This window comes from Triticum urartu, chromosome 4 (assembly GCF_003073215.2).
Source record: "Triticum urartu cultivar G1812 chromosome 4, Tu2.1, whole genome shotgun sequence".
NCBI lineage: Eukaryota > Viridiplantae > Streptophyta > Magnoliopsida > Poales > Poaceae > Triticum > Triticum urartu.
The window spans coordinates 606,390,581-606,415,921 of record NC_053025.1 but is presented as its reverse complement, the minus strand read 5'-3'; the positions used below and the strand labels follow the sequence as shown (position 1 = coordinate 606,415,921).

Below are 25,341 nucleotides of genomic sequence, written 5' to 3'. Positions count from 1 at the left end.
TCAACGATTGGGACATTGCTGGAATCATTTGTCAGCTTCCTCGGCAGCCGTGTAGTAGCTGCTGCATTGCCCTTCCCATTCCCCTTCTGTATCCCCGAGACCGGCAACTTTCTCTTCATAATGGAGTCCAACGTCCTCTCTTTCTCCTTCTCCCTTCCCACTCGCCTTCCCCTTTTGCTTGTCCATTGTTGCGACGATAGGCGTCTGCACACATCAGCAAACAACAAACGGTCAATCATCAACAACAGTAATCTAATTAGACATGGAGTCTATGTAATTTTCTAGCAAGTAGATTTTTTTTCAAGCTGCTATGCTACAACAAGTAGATCATCAACAACAGAAAACTAATTACACATGGAATCAATGAAAATTTTGATCTATCCATCCATTCTGCACTACAAGTCCATCCATACATCCGTTGCTGCTACATCTAGCCGGACAGACTACAATACATCCATCCATGATCCACCCATCTAGCCCTACATCTACCTGACTACGTCCATCGATCCATCCATCCATCCATCCACCAGATGTGTACTAGTGCAGACACCTACGGCTAGGGTTTGGGAAGTTCGAACTACATGACTACATCCATCGATCCATCCATCCATTGATCCATCACATGCGTACTAAGTTCAAAGAGCTGCTGCTAGGGATTGGGATTTGGGAAGGAAGGAAGTACCTGCTCCGGCTCGTCACGTTCCGCGAGAAACCAGGGGAGGCGCGTCCGTCTACGTCCGGTGTGGTGAGGAACGGTCGCGCCGCCCGTCGCCGTCGGTGCCGAATTGGTGAGGAAGCGCGGCGTCGCTCGTCGCCATCGATCCAGATTTGCGGCGTGGCGAGAGAGAGGCGAGGCGGCGCAGAGCAGAGAAAGTGAGAGACGAGAGACTGGCTGTGGTTGCTCGTGCCCTAATGCGCTAGCTATTGTGATCGATGATGGAATTGGGCTGCGCCGCAAGCGAGCCACCGAGCTGGACCGGCCGAAACTCGGCTCGGCTCGGTCGCAAAACGGGCCTGTTTTCAGACCTCGGCCCGCTCGATAATCCTATCGAGCCCAGCTGTAACGGGCCGAGCTGGAGCGAGCTTCGGGCTGAACCGAAAAGCTCGCTCGTACGTCCAGTCCTAATTCCAGCACATACAATGCAAGTGAAAGAAACAGCAGAGGGAGGCATCAAAACTGTCTTCACCTCAGCACAGCAGAGAAGATTCGACTGTCTAGCTGGCATGTCTTGTTGCTGATAGATTTATAATCCCGTAGGATCTACTTAACAGATCATAAGCCAGACATTAGATCACCAATGGCACAGATCAGAGAGGGGTTGAGTTCTTACCACCAATGGAAGCAGCCATTGGTGTCGACGGTGCGAAGTCCCGTGCCTGCTCGATGCAGGCTTGATGCAGGCTCGGTGAAGATGCTCGCTGCAGGTAGCGGCGTCCCTCGGGGCGCCACCGGCACTGCCCTGGGACAGGGGCAGAGCTTGGAGATGATCTTCCCGTCGTGCAGCGCTCCCCCAGATCGGTTAGGGTTTAGGGATGTGGGGAGCAGGAGTAAACCGTACAAGAACTAGTCTGACGTTGGTGCCGGCTGCTCCCCCATCTGTTTATATGTGCGCTGGCGACAGGGGACCAAAACCATAGTTGGTTAGGGTGCCCCCGATCAGGGCGCGTGAGTTGGGGTTAAGGGGAACGATCGTTGGTTCGTACCCCTCTCCCTCACGTTAAGTTATCTTCTGTTTTATTTCTTTTTCGTTTTGGCCCATTGGGCCTTTAGATCAATACCAACATTCTCCCCCTTGATCGTTAGGCTCAATAACTTTTGTCCATTCTCCATAGGAATAATATACCAGAGTAAGGTGTTACAACAGCCGATGAAAAGCCATTGAACCTCAATACTCATAGCACACATCCTATTTCGAAAAGGAAGCATTTTACTTATTGGGAGTGGTTTATATTAGCGGTCCCATAATTCCAGAATCAAGAGGCTTCCAATAATCCCATGCCGGCTACATGCTCACGAAATATATTGGGTGGTAAGCCTTTAGTAAGCGGATCCGCAAGCATACGTGTCGTACTGATATGCTTAACATTAATAGTTTGATCCTGGATTCTATGTTGAACAACATGGTACTTTAGGTCAATGTGCCTGGCAGCAGCACTTGACTTGTTGTTATTCGCATAGAAAACTGCGGGTTCATTATCGCAGTACAATGTCAGTGGTTTGGAAATGCTGTCAACCACTTTAAGTCCGGGAAGGAAATTCTTTAGGAATACAGCCTGCCCGGTGGCCTCAAAACATGCTAGATATTCTGCCATCATCGTAGATGAGGCAACTATCTTTTGCTTGGAGCTTTTCCACGATATGGCTCCTCCAGCGAGTGTGAATATATAACCTGACGTGGATTTCATACTATCCACACACCCGGCAAGATCAGAGTCTGAATAACCAATAACTTCCAGGTTATCGGACTTTCTATATGTAAGCATGAAATTTTTAGTACCTTGCATATAACGCAAGACTTTCTTTGCGGCCTTCCAGTGGTCCGGTCCTGGATTAGATTGAAATCTGCCAAGCATCCCGGTTACAAAAGCTAAGTCAGGGCGTGTACATACTTGAGCATACATGATGCTTCCGACAGCTGAAGCATAAGGAATCGACTTCATCTGATCAGTTTCATTTTGGTTCCTCGGACATTGGAATGTCCCAAACTTATCGCCCTTAACTATGGGGGCAGGTGAGGAAGAGCACTTATGCATATTGAATTTCTTTAGTACTCTCTCAAAGTATGCCTTTTGCAATAGTCCTAATGTTCCTTTGGACCTATCTCGATGAATCTCGATGCCAAGGACATACGAGGCTTCACCGAGATCCTTCATGTCAAATTTTGAGGACAGAAATCTCTTGGTCTCATGCAGCATATCTTTATCACTGCAAGCCAATAGAATATCATCCACATATAGGACTAAAATTGTGAACCTACTGCCTTTAAATTTAACATATATGCAGTTGTCCACTTCATTCTCTTTAAAACCAAAAGTTCTAATAATCTCGTCGAACTTTAGGTACCACTGCCTTGAAGCTTGTCTCAAGCCATATATGGATTTCTTTAAAGACATGCCATGTGTTCTTTTCCTTCCACGACAAAACCTTCAGGTTGAGTCATGTAAACTTCTTCTTTTAAGTCACCATTCAAAATGTTGTCTTGACATCCATTTGATGCAGCTCCAAATCATAATGAGCTACAAGTGCCATGACAATTCTGAAAAGAATCTTTGGATGACACAGGCGAGAAGGTCTCCTTATAATCGATTCCTTCTCTCTGTGTAAAACCTTTTGCTACAAGTCTCGCTTTGAACCTTTCGACGTTCCCTTTGGAATCATATTTGGTTTTGTAGACCCACTTGCAGCCTACCCTTTTGGCTCCATCAGGAACTTCTACTAAGTCCCAAACATCATTCGAGCTCATAGATTTCAATTCGTCTTCCATGGCTACCAACCATTTGGACGAGTCTTCACTTTTAGTGGCTTCTTTATATGAGGTCGGATCTTGTGCCTTCCCTGTGTCATTTTCATCCTCACACATGAAAGTGACATAATCGCTAGAGATGGCCTTTTTCTTTTCCCGTTGTGATCTTCTCATAGGCTCATTAGTATGTGCATTTTCTCTTGCCCGAGAAGGCTGAGGATTAACATTGGGTTGAGGATCATCATTTGGCTGAGGATCCTCATCATGCTGAGGATCTTCATTATGCTGAGGCTCCTCGTCGGATTGAGGATCCACTTCAGGTTCAGGATCACCAGTAGGTGTCTCGTGCATATTAGGCATAGGGATAAAGTTCTGTTGGATAGTCGGGAATGGCACGTACACCCGCTTCTCCTCAAGATCAATCGCCCTAACCTCAGTGACTTCATTATCCTCAAAAAACACCGCTTGCCTAGTTTCCACAAACTTGGTGGCATGACCTGGGCAATAAAAGCGATATCCTTTTCCTCTATGAGGATACCCAATGAAAAAACAACTGACTGTCTTTGGGTCCAATTTCTTAATATGTGGATTGAATACTTTAGCTTCAGCCGGGCAGCCCCACACTCGTAAGTAATTCAAGCTCGGTTTCTTTCCCGCCCACATCTCGTAAGGTGTGCTCGGTGCTGACTTAGTTGGAGCAAGATTTAGGATGTGTGCAGCTGTTTTCAATGCCTCTATCCAAAGGCTTACTGGTAAGTTCGCATGACTAAGCATGCTACGTACCATATCCATAAGAGTGCGATTGCGACGCTCAGCTACGCCATTTTGCTGAGGTTCACCAGGCATTGAGTATTGGGCAATTATTCCATTTTCAGCAAGATATTTTGCGAACGGTCCTAGAATTTTCCCATAAGGAGCATGCCTACCATAATATTCTCCCCCGCGATCAGACCGTACTACTTTGATCTTTAGGTTGAGTTGATTTTCAACCTCGGCTTTATAAATCTTAAATTTGTCCAAAGCTTCGGATCGATCACGTATGGGGTAAATGTAGCCATAGCGAGAGAAATCGTCTGTGAAGGTAATGAAGGAATCAAAACCATCCATAGACTTTACGTTAAAAGGTCCGCATATGTCAGTATGAATAAGTTCAAGGACCGATGTGGCTCTTACTGCTCCTTTCTTAATTGTTTTCACATATTTTCCCTTAATACAGTAAATACAATTGCCCGCATCAGAGAAATCTAGCGGATGAAGTATTTCTTCTTTAATCAATCGTTCCATTCTCCCCCTCGAAATGTGGCCCAAGCGACGATGCCACAATTTCGAAGAAGGATTGATACTTCTCCCATTCTTTTTATGATTGCATTCATTCATATTCATCTCGCAGAGATTCACACACATAGGATAACCGGAAAGATTTAACATATAAAGTTTGCCTCGTCGGACGGCGAGACCAACATCCTTATTACAATACTTTAAAAAACATTGTTTCTCCCCGAAGGTACAATGAAATCCAAAATCGTCTAAACATGAAACTGAAATCAAATTCCTACTCAAAGTAGGCACATAAAGAACGTCTTTGAGCTGAAGTAGGAAACCAGTGTGCAACTTCAAGGTGAGGGAGCCCACGGCTTCAACTTCAGCCTCCTTCCCATTCGTGACATTAAGTCTTCTTGTACCCCTTGGGGTGTGGCTTATATGGAATCCCTGCAAAGAATTCGCGACATGAACAGTCGCACCTGAGTCAATCCACCATGTAGATTCAGAAAAATCAACATATAGAGATTCATCTACAAGAGTGATCTCATCCTTACCCTTTTTGTTCAGCCACTTGAGAAAACCTGGACAGTCCGCCTTGAAATGATTTGGCTGCTTGCAAAAATTGCAAAGTCTTTCTCCAGCAGCATTTGTAAGATTAACTGAAGTGGCCGCTGAAGGTGCGGGACGTGAACAACTTGCCTCGTTGCATTGCTTAGGCTTTGGAGGATTCTTTTTGGAATACTGCTTTTTGTTGGGCACATTATTGTTATGAGCATGGTTCTCATGTGCTTCCTCTTTGCAGAGTTAACATGGAGAGCTTGATCTTTCTGCTCACTCTTCATTCTCTCTTCCTCTTGAACGCAATGTGCAATGAGTTCAGATAGTTTCCATTTGGTTTCAAGAGAGTTATAGTTTATCTTGAATGGATTGAATTGTGAGCGTAGTGACCTAAAAACTAGGAGCACAAGAAGCTCTTCGTTCAAGTCACACTTCATGGTTTTAAGCTTTGCCGCGGCATTGCTCATGCTTAAGATGTGCTCCCTCACATTTCCATGCCCGTCATATTTTGCAAGCAGCTTGTGCAAAAGCTCATCTGCATACACTTTCTCTGAGCCCTTAAATTGTTCTTCCACCGATTTCAAATATTCGGCGGCACTTTCATTGGCAGGAATAGCCCCTTTGATCTCGGTCGAGATGGAGAAGTTCATAATTAGGAGTGCCATTCTGTTTGACCTCTCCCACTTCTCAACTTTAGCATCATAGTCTTTCTTAAGCTCAGCATACCCAGTGGCACCCTTTGCAGGTTCCACTGGTTTACTTTCCCTCAGTGCGAGGTCAACCTCATGCGATCCGAGGTGCAAAAGCAACGAGTCCTTCCATGATTGGAAGTTATTCCCAGTAAGTGGCTCGATCTCGAGGCCACGAGAACCGGAAGCTGTCATGATTTCAAAGTATCGTAAGTAAAGGAAAAGAACATCATAATTAAAATTGCACAAAAAATTAACGTATGTTGGTTTGATCAATTTTCATGCAAAAAAAATTAACTCCAAATTATATCACGGTTGGGCAGAAAATAATAAGGAATTAACGGAGTGATTCAAAAATGTAAAACAACGTTGGTCTGTATTACAAAAATGATCACATTAATCTCATGTGTAATATCAATTTTCCAACATTAATAATTCTCCATTTATTGATATTACCATGGGATGAACATAAATGTGCCATAAAATGACACAAACATTAATTTATAAAAGTTTTCTAAATAAAATTTCTCGTTGGTTCCATTTCATTCAGAAAACTAAACCATAATTTTCAAAATCATTTTTCTGGCAATTTTCTATTTATAACAGTGCAAGAACATTTTGAGAATAATCATAATACGGAAATACACTGAATAAATAGAAAACGCACAGAAACTTCAATTTTAGCCCAAAACCCACGGCAGCTCTTTAAATCCTAGCCCAGTAAACACCTTTTCTGTGGGCTAAGACAACTCGGGCCGAAGCCCAGCCGCAAAAACGGCCCGTATAATGCCTGAAGGCCTGCCCTGAGCCACCCGTCGCTCTCGGCCGTCCGATCGGGCCGATGGCCGCGATCATCCCGCACGGAGCAAAACGAGCGAGGGTCAAACCCTAGCCCTCATTTCCCCATCTCCTCCCGATTTCCTCGCTCACTCCAGACGAGCGGCGACCGCGCGGCGGCTCGAGGCTCGCCAGCCATGGCGGCGCGGTGGCTGCCCTCGCCAGAGCAGCGTGCGACGGACCGAGTTCTGCGCGCTCCTCCGGCGAGCATAGCTCCAGCGTCGCGCGCACGGCGACTTGTGCGGCGGAAGGGAGGTCATTTCGCCGGCTGCTGCCGGCGCAGGCGTTCGACGGCGACGGCGGCGTGCAAGGCATGGAGGCCAGGCGACGCGCGCGTGCGTGAGCGTAGCAGCGGCGGCTGCTGCTTCATTCCGCTCGCCGTCCTGAGGGGCGGCGGCGTCCCGGCCATGGCGTGCGCGCACGGCGGCGGCCGTGCGGACCCCGAAGGCCGGCATCATCTTGGTGAGCCCCAAAACCTCTTCTTGTGTTGAACTTCATTCATTTTGGGCTCTGATTTGGGATTTAACTTTTCTAGGGTTTCGGTTAGGGGATTTCTAGAGTTGGGTTCGACTGAATTGGCAAAAGTAGCTTCTTTAATCTTGCCAATTGATCTTTCTCAGGAACTAAACAGTGCTAATTAACAATCTAGATGCGGAAACGTGGCAAAACAAACTAGCAGAACATCATTTATCATAATCATTGTATAATTAGCACTAACCCATAGCCAATTAGACTTTGACCGAAACACATAACCCTAGAGATCAAACATCGACTTGAACAGAGGGCAATCTGAACTTTATTCATGAACCATTAGACTTAAACCTTAATCATCAGTACATAATCAGGATCATCAAACTTAAGCAGATCATCTTAGGGATCTAATCTAGGCTTAACCATGCTCAAGATACCATTGATAGATTTATAATCCCGTAGGATCTACTTAACAGATCATAAGCCAGGCATTAGATCACCAATGGCACAGATCAGAGAGGGGTTGAGTTCTTACCACCAATGGAAGCAGCCATTGGTGTCGACGGTGCGAAGTCCCGTGCCTGCTGAAGTCCCGTGCCTGCTCGATGCAGGCTTGATGCAGCCTCGGTGAAGATGCTCGCTGCAGGTAGCGGCGTCCCTCGGGGTGCCACCGGCACTGCCCTGGGACAGGGGCAGAGCTTGGAGATGATCTTCCCGTCGTGCAGCGCTCCCCCAGATCGGTTAGGGTTTAGGGATGTGGGGAGCAGGAGTAAACCGTACGAGAACTAGTCTGACGTTGGTGCCGGCTGCTCCCCCATCTGTTTATATGTGCGCTGGCGACAGGGGACCAAAACCATAGTTGGTTAGGGTGCCCCCGATCAGGGCGCGTGAGTTGGGGTCAAGGGGAACGATCGTTGGTTCGTACCCCTCTCCCTCACGTTAAGTTATCTTCTGTTTTATTTCTTTTTCGTTTTGGCCCATTGGGCCTTTAGATCAATACCAACAGTTGCAACTTCCTTCTGTTAGTATTACATTGCCGCTCGTACTGTTAAACGATAACACACTATGCAGTAGCCACTGGTAGGTACACAGAATTTGCTGCTAAAATACAATATCTCTATATATACATTAATTACATTACTGTTCCGTGTCACCATTGGAACCGGCCTTGAGACGGCATATATCACTGCATCGGTACCATTGGAACCGGCCTTCAGACCGATATCGCTCGTAGCCGGCCGCGGTGGGTGGGTTGAAAAACACGCTGGCGTGTTCCTCCATGAGCCAGACCACGGTCGTGAGCTCGCCTCCACGGTTGATCTGTCTCGCATGGGCATCGCCGCTGGATCGTACGGAAGCCAAGACGAGTAGACGCACCCATGTATCCAGGATAAGCGCCAACGCTTTGGCCATATCAAACACAACACCAACTCTGCATGAGGATTCCAGGTCTGGCATTAGGTGCTTCAGTTTACCCATGGCGACATGGTCAATATCTTCATACGACGATATGACACCGGACTTGTCGTGATTGCTTGTATCTACCAAATCCATCAGTAGCTTGGCGTATAAAGTTCCGTGCGAGATAATGACGCTCGCCTTCCCAAGATCCTCATGTTTACTGTTTTGCAGGATGCTGGCAAGATTCTTCTCTTTTATTGCATAAGTATTGGTACGCCATATTTCCTCGAGAGCATCTCGGGTTGCTTCATACAGGCTTCGTAGCTCAATACCAGGTATGGTATCAGGGCGCACAACGATGAGGAACACCATATAATCTGACAACGCCTTGACCGCCTTTAGATATGCAAATAATGATGCATCCTTAGGGGCAACGCTGCACAAGATGAAAACATTTGTAAAGACGTGCCATGTAAGGACCACCTCTTGGAGTTCATCGCTCAAGCTGAGAGCATCATCAAATTTCTTACGCCTCCTGGCAGTGTCATCGTATAATTCAGGGCGAAAGCCCAGCCGTTCGGAAATCGTTGGCATCATTGCCTTGGGCTCCTCCACACCAATCTTGCACTGAGTCTCATCTTCTGCTCTTGGATGCTGAATCTTCTTCACTAGTTGCCATACATGCTTGAACACCAACTCCTCGACATCCTCTGAGATCACTAGGGTCTTAGAATAATGCCTTTTGTTCCATAGATCCTCGAGTCTCACCATCTTGGACACTCTAATGCTTAGCTTGCTCTTGTCACGAGAGCAGAAATGCATCAAGTTAAACTGCCCAATGGAGCCTGACCACCCTCTATTTCCTGTAGCAGCCTTGACATACCGACGGAGAGACATGATGACACAACCAAGCCTCCTCCAATTTCTAGTCCAAAAGAAACCACATGTCCAGGTCGACACCAAAGCACTCAACATTGACGACATGTCTAGGAGGAAGGCACCTACCAACAAGATGTAAGTGATAGCAACATCGATTCTGCTGCAACCGTCTTTATCACCACTTACTTGAAACAATAGAAATGCCGCAACGGTCCCAAACGGCAAGAAGACACGGATGCAGTAGCCATACCAGCTGTGGATGATTGCAGCCTTGGTGTAGAGGATGTCATACATGAGGGAGAGCTCCATCTCCACCACCTTAAAGGTGGCCTTCCAGTTCCAGTTCCAGCACCAGCTCAAGTTGGAAGGAGAATTATGTGGATGAGAAATTAAAACCACAGGAAAATTAATAATCCCACCTTTGCAAAGAGGGAGCATGGCTTGGGCAAACAACAAAAGCTCTTCTTCGTCCCGCTCTTCTGCGCTCGCTCCCGAGGGCGGCGGAAGATCACCGTAGTAAGTAGGGAGAAGCCCACACTTCTTGATAGAGCTTCGGATGTCGTCCATGGTGGCGCACTTTAGAGCCCATATTCTCTCCCCATACTTGATGAGACCAATGACAAACATCAAGCAAGTAGCCAATCCCAATGAGGTGGAGATATGTCCAATATGCTTGTATAGGATATAAGCAACCCCAAAGGCTTGGACGCCAAGATTTAGTAGGTGGCGCGGCCAAAGCTGGTTGTCCTCGAGGGCGTAGGCGGTGATGGTGTCTTGGCTACCAAGATGCACGATCAGGAATGGCGCCCAGAACACCACCAGCTCGTGCTCGTGCAATATGCCATTGATGGAAAGATGCCCGAGTGTGTAGATAGCAGTCGAATCGGCCATGAGGTACACCAGCCAAAGGAGGAACCTCAGCAAGGGGGAAGATCCACATCGACGGGTCCTAGCGAAGACAAAGAGGAAGATCTGCAGTGCAAAGCTAAGCAGGACGAGGATTTGTGTTGCCCACTCATTCCAGATGTAAATCGGCCCTCTGGCCATTGCTCCACCGGAAGTTAACTTTGTGCAGCTATAAGAACAAGATAAAAAGAAGTGTCATTAGCAACTAGACAATGTGTTTTCGACACCCATAACATGCAAGAAATGTGCATGCATGACGAGTAAATAGGACAACTTACATTAGACAGGCCGCTTAGGGCATGTGCAATGGTTCTATTTAGAAATGACACGTAGGATAAATGATGAGGTGAAGGAGAGAAAAATCATAAGAAAAGGCTTGTCTTCTCTTATTTAAGAGAAGGCGAGAGATGATCTCTTAGCACAATATGTCTCAGCACATTTTTAGGAATAGCTAGTTATTGGAGATAAGGCTAAGAGATGACCCATTGTAGACATATTTTTTTGTCATCTTTAAATTACATGCAAGATTTGAAATAAGACTATCTTATCAACCATTATACATGACATTATGTAGTTTAAAACTTTACACCGCACGCACCATCAGCCACAGGATAAATTCTGGTCAAAGTAGAGAGTAGAGGGGGATTAGCTTGAGCTGCAACTTGTATCCACTTTTGCGCTGCAACTTTAAATTATCCCGAACTGTAAGGCTAGTCATAGTGGGAGTAACTTAGGTAGTAAGATAACGCACTTCAAGAATTTTTTGCTTATGTGGCACATAGTTAATGAGGAGAGAGGTGTTTAGAGTAACATAATATGTTACTGTAACATAGCGCTTTCCGAGAAAGTATGAGTCTATAAGGTAATAAATGTAGTCATCTATGACACTACTATTATGTTACTTTGCATTATGGAGGTAGTAACTTAGACTAGTGTCATATGCATGACACTAGTATAAATTACTCCCCACTCTGGTCATAGTGGGAGTAACTTAGCAAGTAACATAGCGCATTCCAAGACAAGTTTGCTTATGTGGCATCTAGTTAATGAGGAGAGATGTGTTTGGAGTAACATAATATGTTATTGTAACATAACGCAAACCAAAGCAAAATGAGTCTATAATGTAATAAATGCAATCATCTATGATACTACTTGTATGTTACTTTCCACTATGAAGGTAGTAACAAAGACTAGTGTCATATGCATGACACTAGTCTAAGTTACTCCCCACTATGAACAGCCTAATAACTCGTATGCTTTAAAATTTATCCCGGTCTGTAATACCTCGTATGCTTGCGACTTCTGTTTGCTTTATTAATTTATAAAGCAGGGCGTGGCCAATACTAGTACTGAAATAAAGTACTGCCACTACACCAAACTCTCAAAACTCAATACAATAGTTACTGCTAGTGCGTAGTGCTAGAGCAATATACACCATCAGAATAAGGCCGGTACATTTTTATAAGGCCCGTACATATTTCTAGATTACCAATTCAAACAATAAAAGGCAAGTTAAATGTCATATAATATATGTCAATAGAAACTTCTTTCAATGGACGATTCTCTTCAGCCGACTGATTTGTTGCCTCTCGTTTGCCACCTCGCTCGTACGACACATGTCCACGTGACGTGAGCCCCTAACTCACTTTTTTTTCTAGCGGAGTCTCCATTACAATTCTTTCTGCAACATCACCAATGTTTTTTTGCGAAGGGCAACATCACCAATGTTGCAGAAGTATCTCCCTAACAACAGTTATGTTGCAAAAAAGGTGAAGACAAAAAAAATCTGCAACAAGACCTCAGTTGGAAAAAGTTTCTACAACAAGACCTATGTTGCAATAAAAAAAATGTAACAAGAACTGTGTTGCAATGGTAGAGGGCACCTCGGGTGCTTGATGCGTCAGATCCGAGAGCTCATGAGCCGGCCGATCTTTTAAATAGATCAGCCAGCGAAAACGTAGCACACCCTATTTTTCTTGTGGTTATAACCCATGCATATTTCGTTAATTCAATTTTACAATATAAGTACTCCCTCCCTTTCGGTTTAGAGAGCCCAATTCCAAAATCTCCCCAACCGAGACAAATGATGCGTGGTGGAATCAATTTCATAGCTTGCAAAAGTAATTAATTAATGCAGTTGGTATCCTCAAATTGTGTTTACCAATATATTAATTGCCATGGATGAATGTGTGACCACTAAATGACCCTAGAACTTTTACATGCATTGATGAATTTTCTTGTAATTATTACATTGAACAATTTGATGTGCCTCTAAATCAGAACAGGTGATGAAGAGCAATGAAAATGGGACTTACAAAATGAAATTTTTTTTGACATAATAAGCCCTCTAAACCGAAAGGGAGGCAGCACGTGTAGGTTGGTTTTATAAACAGCAATAGAGAGAGTATTGAATGTGGAAGTGAACTGACGGTGTTGTAATTAAGAATTTAAGATACTATTTGACCAAGAATACATATTGAATGGGGGTGTTGATTTGCTCAGCAAGATCAATCCTTCAAAAAACACCTTTTTCTTATAGAAAGAAAAGCGGTAGTACGCCAGTAAGCAAGATACTCTCTTCATTCATTATTATAAAGATGTTTTGGATATTTTAATGGGGACTACATATAGACTAAAATGAGTGAACAAACACACAGAAACACGTCTATACACATTCGTTTTAGCTAGAAGAAGGTTAGAACACCACTATAATAAGCAACGGAGGGAGTAGGAAGCAAACACACCTTTTCAAGGCTTGGCGTGAGTTGAGACCGGCCGCCGATGCTAAGAAAATCGCTCAAGCCTTGGAAGTAGCAGGGGGAGGATTAGACTGATTACCAAATCGATGGAAATGCGTCCGCTACCGAATGAGCTGAGCTTGCCCTGGTACTACGTTGTGTTCGAAGAAAGATTCGGACGAGCTCGGGGAGATGGCAATTGCCGGGTGGTTGGATCGCACTACACAGTATAGTAGTATAGTACTGGATGCAAAGAGTCGTCCTTGAGGAATCCAATCCAACCCATTTTCCTTTGCTTTTTCGGGTGATGCAAAGGACGATGGCTACGGCAGGAAAAGAAACAATGCTCGTTGCGTCTTGCGTCCGGCAGGAATCAATCCCTTTGCTTTTCTACTTGCCACCGACACTGCCGGAGAGGACGCACCCTTTAAACATTCTGCGAGTTGCCTTACTAAACCGCACGCCCCGAGCGAGACGATGGGCGAACGGCCAGTTTCCTTCTTGGACAAAATCCGACCCTGGCATCAGATCAAAGCTAGTCAAATCAAATATCAGTAGCGAATCAGTCTCTGGTTGAATGGTTACGTGAATAGTGGTATTCCTAACCTAACAGAGTTCAAGTCCTCGTGCTCACATTATTCCTATGTTCATTGGGATGAGTATATACCTGCTCCAACCCATTATCCCTGCTCCAAGACGATACCCTCAAGAGGGGGAATGGCCCCGAAGGCCCCGTCATCGTCCATTCCGGGAATCCTAGATCTATGGTTTCCCCCGGAGCAGCTGGAACGATATGAAGACGACTGCAACCTACAATGCCTTCTGTTATGTTATAATTTGAGGTTCTTTCCACACAAAAATCTCTGTTTAACACTCATTTAACCCCCTTTCAAATCATGTTGAACACGCTAGAGTTGGAGCCTCTGAGAGTGGTGTGGCTAGAGTCATGGGTTGAACCCGTGGATGACAAATGGGTTCAATCCATTTCGTTCTTTCTGCTTTCTACCCACACCAGCCCATCTCTTTCACTTCAGGAAAAAAAGCCCATCTCTTAGCTCAACCCACACCGCTCCAGACCATTTAATTCTTCTGTCCGTTACAACCTAAGAGCATCTCCAATAGATGATGTTATTTTGGTGGTCCAAACCGGTGATGGTCCAAATTTGGAGCACCAAAAAGTGCTTTCTACATCTCCGAAAAATGCTCAACTCCAACAGATGGTCCAAAACGGAGATGTAAATAAAAGAGCAACTTCAACAGATGGTTCAAAACCAAGATTAAAATGACCAACTACTACTTCATCTCAACATAGTTCAAACATGAAATTCAGCATAGTTTCATACACAAATTCAACTACTACTTATTCGAACTACTAGATGAAACTACTCGTCGTTGGAGCTGCGGAACTACTCCCAGAACTCGTCCTTGGTCGGGTCATCGCACCCCTCGTCCCCCTCCTCGGAGTCACTCCAGTCCTCATCCGACGACTCGATAGGGATCACAGTCGAGGGGCTGGCCTCGTCCTCCTTCTTCACCCCCTTCTTTTTCGCCTCGACGTCGCGCTTCCAGTAGTGCTCCAGCTCGGCCTGGACGTACTGCGGATGCTATCGTGCAAACCGAGTCATCGTCGCCTCGTCGCTCTCGCCGGGAGCGACAACAACCGCTGGTCTCTTCTTCGCCTTCTTCACCGGCATCTCCTCCATACAGATGCCCTGTGGCACGGGCCACTCCGCCACCGCCTGGGACTCGACTTCCGGGAAGTTGAGGTCCGTCTTCGGCCGTCCGGCACGCCACACCGCCACGTCGTGGGCACGCGCGGCCTCACCAGCAGTGGGATACATGCTGAGCCACCAACGCGCCCGGCGTCGGAGAACTGCACTCCGAAGTTCCAGAAGGGCTTCGCCCTCATGCCGAAGAAACCGGACTTGCCCTTCAGCGTCTTCTTCGGCGCCATCGGGGAGCGGGCGGCGGCCGAGCGGGGAGCGGGGCGGCGGCGTGCGGCGCGGGGCGGAGGCGGACGAAGCAGGGCGACGGCGTGTGGAGCGGGACGGAGGCGGACGGGACGGGGCGGTGGATGGACCAGAGGCGGAGGCAGATGGAGCGGGGCCGGGTGGAGGCGGACGGAGCGGGGCCAAGCGAAGGACGGACAGGAGGCGAAGGCGGCCGAAGAGGAGGCGGACGGGGTCGGGGCGGGGCGAAGGCGGCCGGAGCGGAGGCGGACGCGATGGGGCGGCGCGGCGGCTGGCGACGGCCCATGCGGGGTGGAATCGGCGGCGGGGGCTGGATCTACGGCGGGGCCGCGGCCGAGCGGGGAGCTGCGGCGGGGCGGGTCGCGGGTGGGCTGTCGCGAGGTGGAAGGGGAATGAAGTGGCGGTTGGTCATTTGGCGGCCGGCCGCAGTTTTACATCAGTTGTATCTCGTGATGTAAATTTGCATCACGAAGTTTTAAATTTTACAACTTCAAAAGACGGTGGTCTAATTTTTTTTTATATGGACCGTCTGTTGGAGTAACGCTTTTTGCTCTCAAATATTTAAAAATTAGTTATTTTTACATACGGATCGTTTATTGGAGATGCTCTAACCCAAAGTGAAACCGAAGGAGGAACAGCACGAAATGGTCCAAAACAAACCACCCCTTCCCAGATTGAATCATAGTGAAATTTGGGTTCACGGTTCAGCTATCAGGCGGAGATTTTGACCATGAGGACATCTCCAACGCCCCCGTGTAAGAATATTTTGAATATTCAGTGTGACCCATGTAATTTAGAGAAATAATTCTAATATTATGTTGTCTAGTGTGATGATTACTAGACATAAAGGAAATAGAATTGTGGGCTTAAATACACTCTTCTCTCCCTTCATAAATAATTAAATATGTGGTAGATGTGTATGTATAAAGGTATATCAGAGTGCAATGCATATACATTGCTAACTATCACATGCTAATAGCCAGCCTCTTGGTTCAGTTAGCAGCACGTACGTGGTGAATGCATGGATGTGTTAGTGAAAGGTTACTGTTGCTCTTACTAGAAGATACGCATCACGTCGTGAAGTCATGGCCTATGGAAAACACACGTCCATTGGATGCCTCGAGGCTGTGTACGTTTACGGAAAATAATTATAGTACTGCTAATTGGCCGTAGGTAATTAGCCGGTTCCATGCAATCACGTGTGAGGCAAAGGGCTGCTTCGAACAATTGCATCCCTTGTAAGACCATCCATAGTGGGAGTAGCATAGAGAGTAGTAACATATATGATACCTAAGCAAAGAAAGATGTTGTGGCAGTTAATTAATAAATAGAGAGATAAATTAAGTAACATAGCTACTTACTCACAATATGAGTAACATCACACATACCAAGATAAGATGAGTCTATAACGTAATAAATGAAGAGTTGCATTATTTTAAAAAAGGAGGATGACCTCGGCCTCTACATTTGGGTGATGCATGCAACCACTTTTAAATGAGAGAGATTTTTCACTTCTCGGCCTATGCACCAACTAGGGATGCATACGACTATTTTAGTATAAGTATCAAGATAAACATGGTTCTCGGATTTTTTTTAAAAATGAGTTTCAAGATATTTCTTGATGAGTGGTTCCACTATACGCCAAGCTTGATCTTTAATAAACAAAATGTTACATGACATCACACATATGCGTGTTACTAGTTTAAGTTACTTCTTACTATAGGTAGTCTAGAAGGCATCTGATTAGGCAATAGTTAGGCGGTTGGATACGTGGTAGTCTTAGAGGACACGACGATTGAGAACAAACATTCGTGTTGGATACAACAATCAGTGTCCTCGGTAAGCATCTCTTCGTGTCCTGTAAATTAGTAAATAGCAGTACCTTCGAACGTCATTTGGCACTAGGATTAAGTAGCAGCACATATGCACGTTAGAGGGTAAAGAAATATATTACGAGAGTGTTGATGTACACATACACATGAAAGTGCAAATAATAGATAGCGTGTACGTGGTACATAACAGACCGTTCTCTGATCATCTGAGGGGATACTAAAAGATGAAGGAAGAGGGGAGAGAAAACACTCTCTACTACTGTATGGTCCGTGGATAGTTTACGACTAATGCATTGGTGATTATGCATTATTTATGGAGCCATTTCACTGACAATTTTGATGGTTTGACATATATTATGGAGACATCAAGGTATGTAAATTAAAGATATCAAAAGGTTGAATCAACCAGTGCATACATGATCCTGGAATAAAGTTTCCGCATCACAGTTTTTCTTACACCCAGCACTTCCATAGGCGCTTAAAAGAAAATAAATAAAAGATTTTTTTGCTTAACATCTGTATTAGAGTCCCTCCTTCCAAACGCTAGCAATGCTAACAGGCACTACACGGGTTAAAAAAGAATGAAAATGTTGAGAGGAAAAAGCAGTGGCGCCCGCGGGGTCCTTTGGCATGGCCGCTAGCCAATTTACTCGACTCGGCCAGGAATCGCACGTAACGGCCAAGGAAACGTCCTAGCGTCCGGTGTAAAGTGCCGGGGTTGTAGATGATGGCCGGACAAGACCTGAGAACCATGGCGTCTATCTTTACGAGTTCATATCTCAGCCATGCGGACCACACAGGAAGCATATGACTACTGGGTGCAACCTATGAAAGACAGTTGCATGGGATACTTACAACCGATTTGGATGACGGTTCAATAATATGATAGGCGTTTAGTCATCTTACCATATTTTCAGCGGTTGTGGCAAATTTATTTACTTTTAAGCTTCCTACTACTGCTTAAGACTTTGAGACTTTGTTCTAGACCTGGATTTTTAATAAGATGGTTGTGTGCATCAGGAGATGCAGAGGTCGGCAGTATTCCTCCTTTTTGACAAAAAGTATAAATGCCAACTAAAAATTGTGATGCACTAGCCTATGAAATTTAATCTTTATACAAATACACTAGTTTTGAGTGATAAATTTGAAAAATTGTATAAGACAATCACCAAAGCAAACTGGTGATTTATAAATTCCTCGACATGTTACCGGTTTCCAGTTTTATGCATCTACAGGCACGAGTAATTCACAATAACCATTCTAAACCTCCTGGCATATGGACACAAATCCATGTTTATATATACCAGGATCAACACCATGCATGCAGCTTAAGCTGCCCGAGAAATCATTATGTGCACGTTCGACCATGAACAAGATCGCATCGCGGCTATCTTCCCGGGGTAGCCTGCTCCCACAGGGAGCTACCCGGGTAGGAGCGGAACAGAGGGCATGTTTAGGGGCGGAGTCAGATTTTTTTCCAATGGGTGCACTCATGGTTTGAGTATGAACTAGCCATTGTACAATCTCTGATCAATAGTAGCAAATCTATGTGTACGGGCGCCGGGGAGGGGGGGGGGCATTGCCCCCAACCTTCAAAATAATGCAAAGTTCAGAAATTTTGGAGGGCTTTGATGGAATTTTTAATTATTTGCTCCCACATATCTGCATATTTTACTATTTGGCTCCACTAAAGTTTCTATCTAGCTTCACCAGTGACTATATATAACATTCAAAGATAGTATAAACAACCAAAATATCAAATCACGTTTAACTGTTACATTAAAACAAACTAACAAAGATACATACCAAGTGAATGCGATCCTCACTCCACTTGTTTGCATATTCCAAATAAAGTAGTAAATAATAACTTTGTAGCTTTATAGGGAGCTTGGTTCTTCCTGGAAAGATTAAACAAAATTAACATGTAAATTTCACAAGCTTTTAACAAGTACATTAAGCAAAACTTGTAAAGCCCCTCACATTCCAAAGTTTACTTTTCTGGTTTTATTTGAATCTCATCTTGTTTTTTGAGATTATTGGTGCACTCTGAAATTCCCTTTTGACCAGTTGGATCAGAAGGCGGCTTATCTAAATCGAAGTTTCTCTAAATAGAAGGCTTTGTAGACTAGTACTAGGGTTTTGATTGCTTTTGTTATTGGTGTGCCTTTGATGTGCTTGAGATGATCTAGATCAATCAAGGCCCATCTCACCTTCGAGGAGATTGCGTGACGAGATTTTGATTTAGGCCTAGAGTTATTGAAATCCAAGAGTAGTTCATATGTGGTTTTGGTCTACCTAGTGGTTTCTCGCATGTCCCTCTTAAAACATGCCAACATGTACATATTTCCTCTTTAGTGAAAAGGCAGTGCTCCTGCCGGTTGCTCAAAAAAAAAAATATCATGAGTACGATAATATGAATCTCGCACCGAAGATGTGTTGTGTATAGGATTGCTTCATTTTACTTGGGGGTTATCACCTAGGCTAACCTTCACTATTTGCACTGAATATGGGTTAAAAGGTGACTTTTTCTTAGGATAAGGAAGTTGATTACTTGTGTAACTCCCCTTGGTCGAGACAAGTTGTTGGTGTCATCTACGCCCAAAACATGTACATTAACTACGCCCTGAGCTGGGGGGCAGAACGAGAAAATCAATGGGTTTACTCATTGACTTATTGTGAGGATTTGGTATAAACTAATTATGTGTAAATTATAATTTATACCACCAATAATAATATAGCAACAACTTATGTGATTGCTTGGTTCTCGAATGATCAACGGAGTGCCTCGGATTTATTCTAACAAGTGGTATCATGAGCAAGGTTATGAAGAGGCCGCGGATATTCGTTGATTTAGAGGAAGGAGTGGAAAAATTCGTGGAATCTGTCGAGTTGGTCGCAGACGGCGACAGGAAAATTCGACGTTGCAGCGAGACGCCTGCTCATATAGCGATCCGGAGAAGCGTCCAGAGGTTTTCGGTAGATCCATTGAGAGAGGCAATTTCGGCAGATTGGATCGGATGGTGCTTCTCAGCGAGATCGGGAAACAGCGCCGTACGCGTTGACATGGAGCAGCAGGAGACCGGGCACCGCAAGGTGGCAAGGGGCAGATAGGCCAGCATCAGGGGATCTGACAAGCCAGCCGTGGGCCCTGTTGGGTGCGTGGCGGGGTCAAGCCCAGGTCCAGGTGGACGCCCACGCGGGGCGTGCAAGGGCGCCGGCACGGGAGCAACCCATGGAGCGTGCAAGTTGTGCGGGCAAAGCGGGCGTTGCCCAGCCGTGCATTAGTGCGTGCAAGACTACTGCTGAATACGTAGAGGCAGATTGAGGTTTGTGAAAAATAATGCACGTGCGTAAGGCAGGAGGAAATCAATCAGCGAAGGAAACTAATCATATGGATATCTTTCATCTGGTAGCCATGACGTTGGCTGAGAAAACAAATCAACCTCAAGCATTGTAGTTTGTGCCAAGAGAAGCACCACCACGTATGGACCAAAGGATATTGTCTCGTGATTGGATTTTACGGTAGGAGTGGAGTAGCTCGGTCGGCATAGCAGTGATGTTTGACGGTGTTGCAGAAGCCCATACAGCTAAGATGGAAATTATATGATGTATGACAATTCGCGGGAGATGATTTGGAAGCCCGGAGCGCTTCGTGCGGGGATCATGCGTACACAGGGCGTCAAGACAATGCACAGATGTGCGAGGCGGACACGATGCAGGGTGGAGCATGGTGCAGTCGGATAATTCAGCTGGGTCGGACTGGACTGTCTGACGGATCGACGTGGATGTCGGTCAAAGCAGAAGACGGTGGTGATTTCAGCGACGACGACATAGGAGCGTGATGCTGATGGTGGCCAACTTCTGGGGCGTGGAAACACGTGGTGCAGACTCGAGGGCTTGTGCGGCTTCGACAGACTATGGCGCAGGGTTGATTCAAGATTGTGTACACATGATAGCTTGAAGTCGACAGGGCGCGGGGTAGCATAGCGCAGCTACATGGAGTCATGTTGAAGGTGGAGCTGGAGTCTAGCGAAAGACTTCACTCTGTGCTGATGGAGGGGCTACGGCGTAAGGATCCGGAGAATCGTATCCTATTTCAGCGGGAAGGCGAGAGACACGTGGGTCGGACTAGGTACCAGTGGTCTGATGGAGACGTGATACTCGGTATCGGTCGGTGAAGATCGGTGGTTCTCTGCAGTGGGGGTTGAGGCAGTGTGGGCTAGCTACCCGGGAGACGCGACCAGGACATCGGAGGCTTGACGCGGTGATAGCGGCGAGGCGTGCGGTAAGCACGGGACACATCAACAGGCCAAGGCACTAGCGGTCAGACGTGTGGTCAGACAAATTATGCAGGGGATGCTGAAGCGGTGTTGACAAGTATTGGATTCAAGTTGGTGACTGGGTCTATCGGTGCCGGAAGATGGACAGGAGTTGACCATGGAGAATCTGAGAAAGTGGTGGGAAGTCTAAAATTGTCAAAAGCTGAGAGAGTACATGGCCGTATATTTTGTGGTGTTCAGTGCACATGGCAAAGTGCGGATGACAAGGCAGAAGGAGGCGCAGTGCTATAGCGGTGGGACATGTCAGAGACTATCCGGAAGAAGGGTGAGACAACTGCGAATTTGACTCAGGGTGACACAGGGCGACGGTGAAATTCCTTCAAGTTTCAGACAAGGAGTACATAAAAAGCGGTGACGTTGAGTTCACGTAACTCTTATATGTGGCATCCAATATGTGAGTTGTTCATTTTTTTCACACAGACAGTGATCGGTGTGTGATGTCGTTGAACGGATACTCCGGAAGTTGGAAGCACAAGGTAGAGTAATGGGGAACTTAATTTTTCTCAAGTGTTGACTGTAAAGAAGACGAGAAGGGACTACAGTTGCAGATGGAGTCACATGGGAGTCTGGGAGTAGCAGTGGGGCTCATGGCGTATCTCAAGTCCAATGTACATGGAGGTTCGACGCACGAACGAATTCAAGGTGGTGGAGAATATTCGCCAAGGTGGAGTTTGTTAGAATTGTGTCGAATATTATTGTATAAGTTAGGTTACAATTGGATTTGGAGTCGTACGGTGTGTAGATAGGATACAGAGTCGTGTCCAAGTAAGACACTTGTATCCTAGGCCTCTCATATATAGCGGTGGTAGATACACGATGTAACCTATGCCAACATAATAGCACGGGCACGCGGGGGAGCCGGCGGCGTGTGCCGGCGCCCGGGCGGCCGGAGTGCGGTATAGTAGCGGTGTCATGGGAAGGAGTGTCCGTAGTCATGCCCTGGGGATGTAGTCATGATGATGAACCTTGTTAACAAATCTCGGTGTCATGCTTATGTGATTGCTTGGTCCTCGGATAATCAACGAAGTGCCTCGGATTTATACTAACAACATGGGGCCCATCAAGAACCTTATGCGCAGTCTGTGCTAGGGGCGCCCTTGCTCGAAGAGAGGGTTGAACCCAACAATTTATGCCAAATTTAATATAATATACTAAATTAGCCCCATCAACTTTGTTTAATTCTTATTTAACCCTCTCTCAAATCACGTTGATGCTCTGCCTCGGGCAGAAAGTATACATAGATAGAAATAAAAAAGTGTTAAATGTATTAATTTCTTTGGGCCATTCGATGATAGTCTCATGTTTTGATTGCTTACCACATGTGCCATGTGATGATAAAAGCCCGATGTTACGGACACTAGTGGTAAAGTCACCGGATTTCTGGTTCTAAATCTTGATCAGCGTAATGTTCAGCTGCTTGTCATGGTAGTTTCCTGGAAACTTGTTTGATGTAAGAAATGTTAATTAAAAAGGGACAACTCACTAAAACTAAGCTTCAGCCATTATACTCTCTCCGCCCAAAACAAGTGACACCAACTTTAGTATAACTTTTTGATTATAGTCTCCCTGTATCAGTATAGCTTCCCTGGCTAATTTTTCATAAATTGGCATTAAACATCATTGTTGAGTACCACAAAAAGGTTTAACTTTAGGGGATTTTAACAAAAAGCCACAACTCTAGGACTAATCAATAACAAAAAACACAAATTGCTTCGACTAGTCACTTAATGAGAAATATGATGTGGCCCCCCAAAAAAGAGAGAGAAATGCTATGAAATAGCTAGTATCTCTTTGTGGGTGGAAGATGTAATAAGTACTTGGAGAACTTCGTTTAGTTGCTTTCTGAACAGCTTTGTTGCTTGTATTGACATCTGATGGTTTCATTTAGTATAATGGAGCCAGGGAGCTCCTGCCTGTTTGTCTAAAAAAAAGATAAATTTGAAAAATTATACAAGAAGACAACCACCAAAGCAAACCGGCGATTTACAAATTCCACGACATGTTACCAGTTTACAGTTTTATATGCATCTACAACCACGAGTAATTGTAATAATTCACAATAACCATTCTAAACCTCTCCTGGTATATATGGACACAAATCCATGGTTATATACCAGGATCCACGCCGTGCATGCAGATTAAGCTGCCCGGAAAGCCACTATGTGCACGTTCGACCATGGACAAGATCGCGTCGATGAGCTCATGCCGTCTCGTGGTCGGTCCTCGCCGCCGCCTCCGATGAAGGGGTCGACGGCGGCGTCGCGTCCTCCTCGTCCTCGTCCACGGACGGCAGGCTCGGCTCCCACGGCCTCGTCCACTTCTGCGCCTGGCTTATCCTGCCGGAGTTACGGCACCCCGTGCCCGCCGCCGCGTCCGGCGTGCCGTCCGTCTGCTTCGTCTTCCTCCGCCTCTTCTTGTCCTTCTTCGCCGGCCTGGCGGCGCCCTCCTTTTTGACGGCGAGCCCGCGGTCCACCATCCTCTTGAACTGCCACTCGGCCCAGAATTCCCGGTTCACGAAGAAGTCCCTCGCGCAGCACCCCTCCGGCGTCGCCTCCCGCTCCTCCCCCGACCACGACGACGAGGACATGTCAGCGTCCGTGTCCGCGTCGTCCGTGGACGACGCCGCCGCGTCCTCGTCCTCGCGGTCGTCGTGGTCGGGGTTGGCCCCGACGGAGCCCTCGGGGATGTCGCGCTGGAGCCGGCGCACGGTGGTCTCGGGCAGCAGCAGCACCTTCTGGCCGGGGAAGAGCGGCTCGAGGGGCCGCACGGTGGCGCCGTGCGGGTTGCGGAAGACGTCCGGGTGCGCGAGGCAGAGGCCCGGCGGGTGGTTGCCGACGACGGCGCAGGCGAGCACCACGCCCGCGTACACCTCCACGATGCCGCTCCAGAGCACCACCCGCACCACCGAGTCGGCGGGCCACGTGGAGCCGGCGCTCGCGCTGAGCTCCACCGACGCCGCGTAGCCGTCGGGCGCCCGCCGCCGGCCCCCCATGAGGTACGGCTGCTGCTTCTTCCGGCCCCGCAGGGCCCGCGGGATGTACCTGGCCAGAGACGCCTTCGACGTGCAGCTGCCGCTACCGCCGCCGCCGCCATGACGAGCCATGGTTGCTGGGTACGTGGGGGAGAGGAGAGACGGATGGATCGATCAGGTGGGGAGCTTTGCTCGGCGCGGCGTGCGTGGGTAGATATAGCAGAGGCAGGGAGGGTCTTGCCATGGCTCCTTGGTGTTGTTGTCGGCTTGCTCTTGTCGATGCGGCGCTCCTCGCGATCATCAACGCTATGCGCTCTTCTTGTTCGCTGGCCATCGGAAGCGTCGACCGATGGGTGCAGGCTGCACGCCTGCACGTCGGCGGGTGGTGCACGCACGCGCACACGCACGGCGGCCAACGATTGGCTGGAGTCGAGTGGGAGTTGTAAGGTATTTTAAAATTGGAAAAGGCTTATAATCACCCGGCGGATTGCAGCTCCCGCCTCCGCCATCTTCCCTGCACGCCACGTGCCCCACGGGCCACTACTATTAGATTTGCAACTGACCCGTTGTTGCATTCTTATCACCGCAACAACGGGTCTCTTACAGACCGGGGAAGATGAAGACAAGGTAGCGACATCCAAATCCCTGCAACGCTGAATGAGAGACGTGCGTCGCCCGACGCTTTGGCACCGGCAACCACTCACCTCCCCGCAGAGGAGGATAAGGCGACGAGGTTGCAGCCGGGGTCGGCGCATTGGTCGGTGTTGCCGCTCGCCTCCACCACAACTATCGGCCAAGCACGGTACACCCACCTCGCCGGAGAGGAGGATGTGGTGAGCGACCTGGTCGGTGATCTGGTGCTCGCCGGCTGTGGGATGGGTGGTGCTGCTCCTCCCTCACCGGTGGTGATTTTTTTCTTGCAACATCCTCCCTGCTGCAAGAAAGATTCTGCAACATCACTAATGTTGCAAAACATTCTTCTGTAAACACCTATATAAAGGCAAACGGCCAAGTGATTGGGA

At 46.9% G+C, this 25,341-nt stretch overlaps 2 protein-coding genes across 2 annotated transcripts; both read right to left on the bottom strand.

The window, feature by feature from the left end:
• Positions 1–8,293: 8,293 nt before the first annotated feature.
• On the bottom strand, positions 8,294–13,499 carry LOC125553140. Its single transcript, XM_048716925.1, has 2 exons — positions 13,213–13,499; positions 8,294–10,637 (listed from the first exon to the last, which is right to left on the bottom strand). Exon 2 carries the CDS (start codon positions 10,607–10,609, stop codon positions 8,420–8,422), a length of 2,190 nt encoding a protein of 729 aa, XP_048572882.1. The 5' UTR covers positions 10,610–10,637; positions 13,213–13,499; the 3' UTR covers positions 8,294–8,419.
• Positions 13,500–23,270: 9,771 nt separating this feature from the next.
• On the bottom strand, positions 23,271–24,742 carry LOC125553139. The gene has a single exon (XM_048716924.1). The coding sequence runs from the start codon at positions 24,449–24,451 to the stop codon at positions 23,549–23,551; it is 903 nt and encodes a 300-aa protein (XP_048572881.1). The 5' UTR covers positions 24,452–24,742; the 3' UTR covers positions 23,271–23,548.
• Between the last annotated feature and the right edge of the window lie 599 nt (positions 24,743–25,341).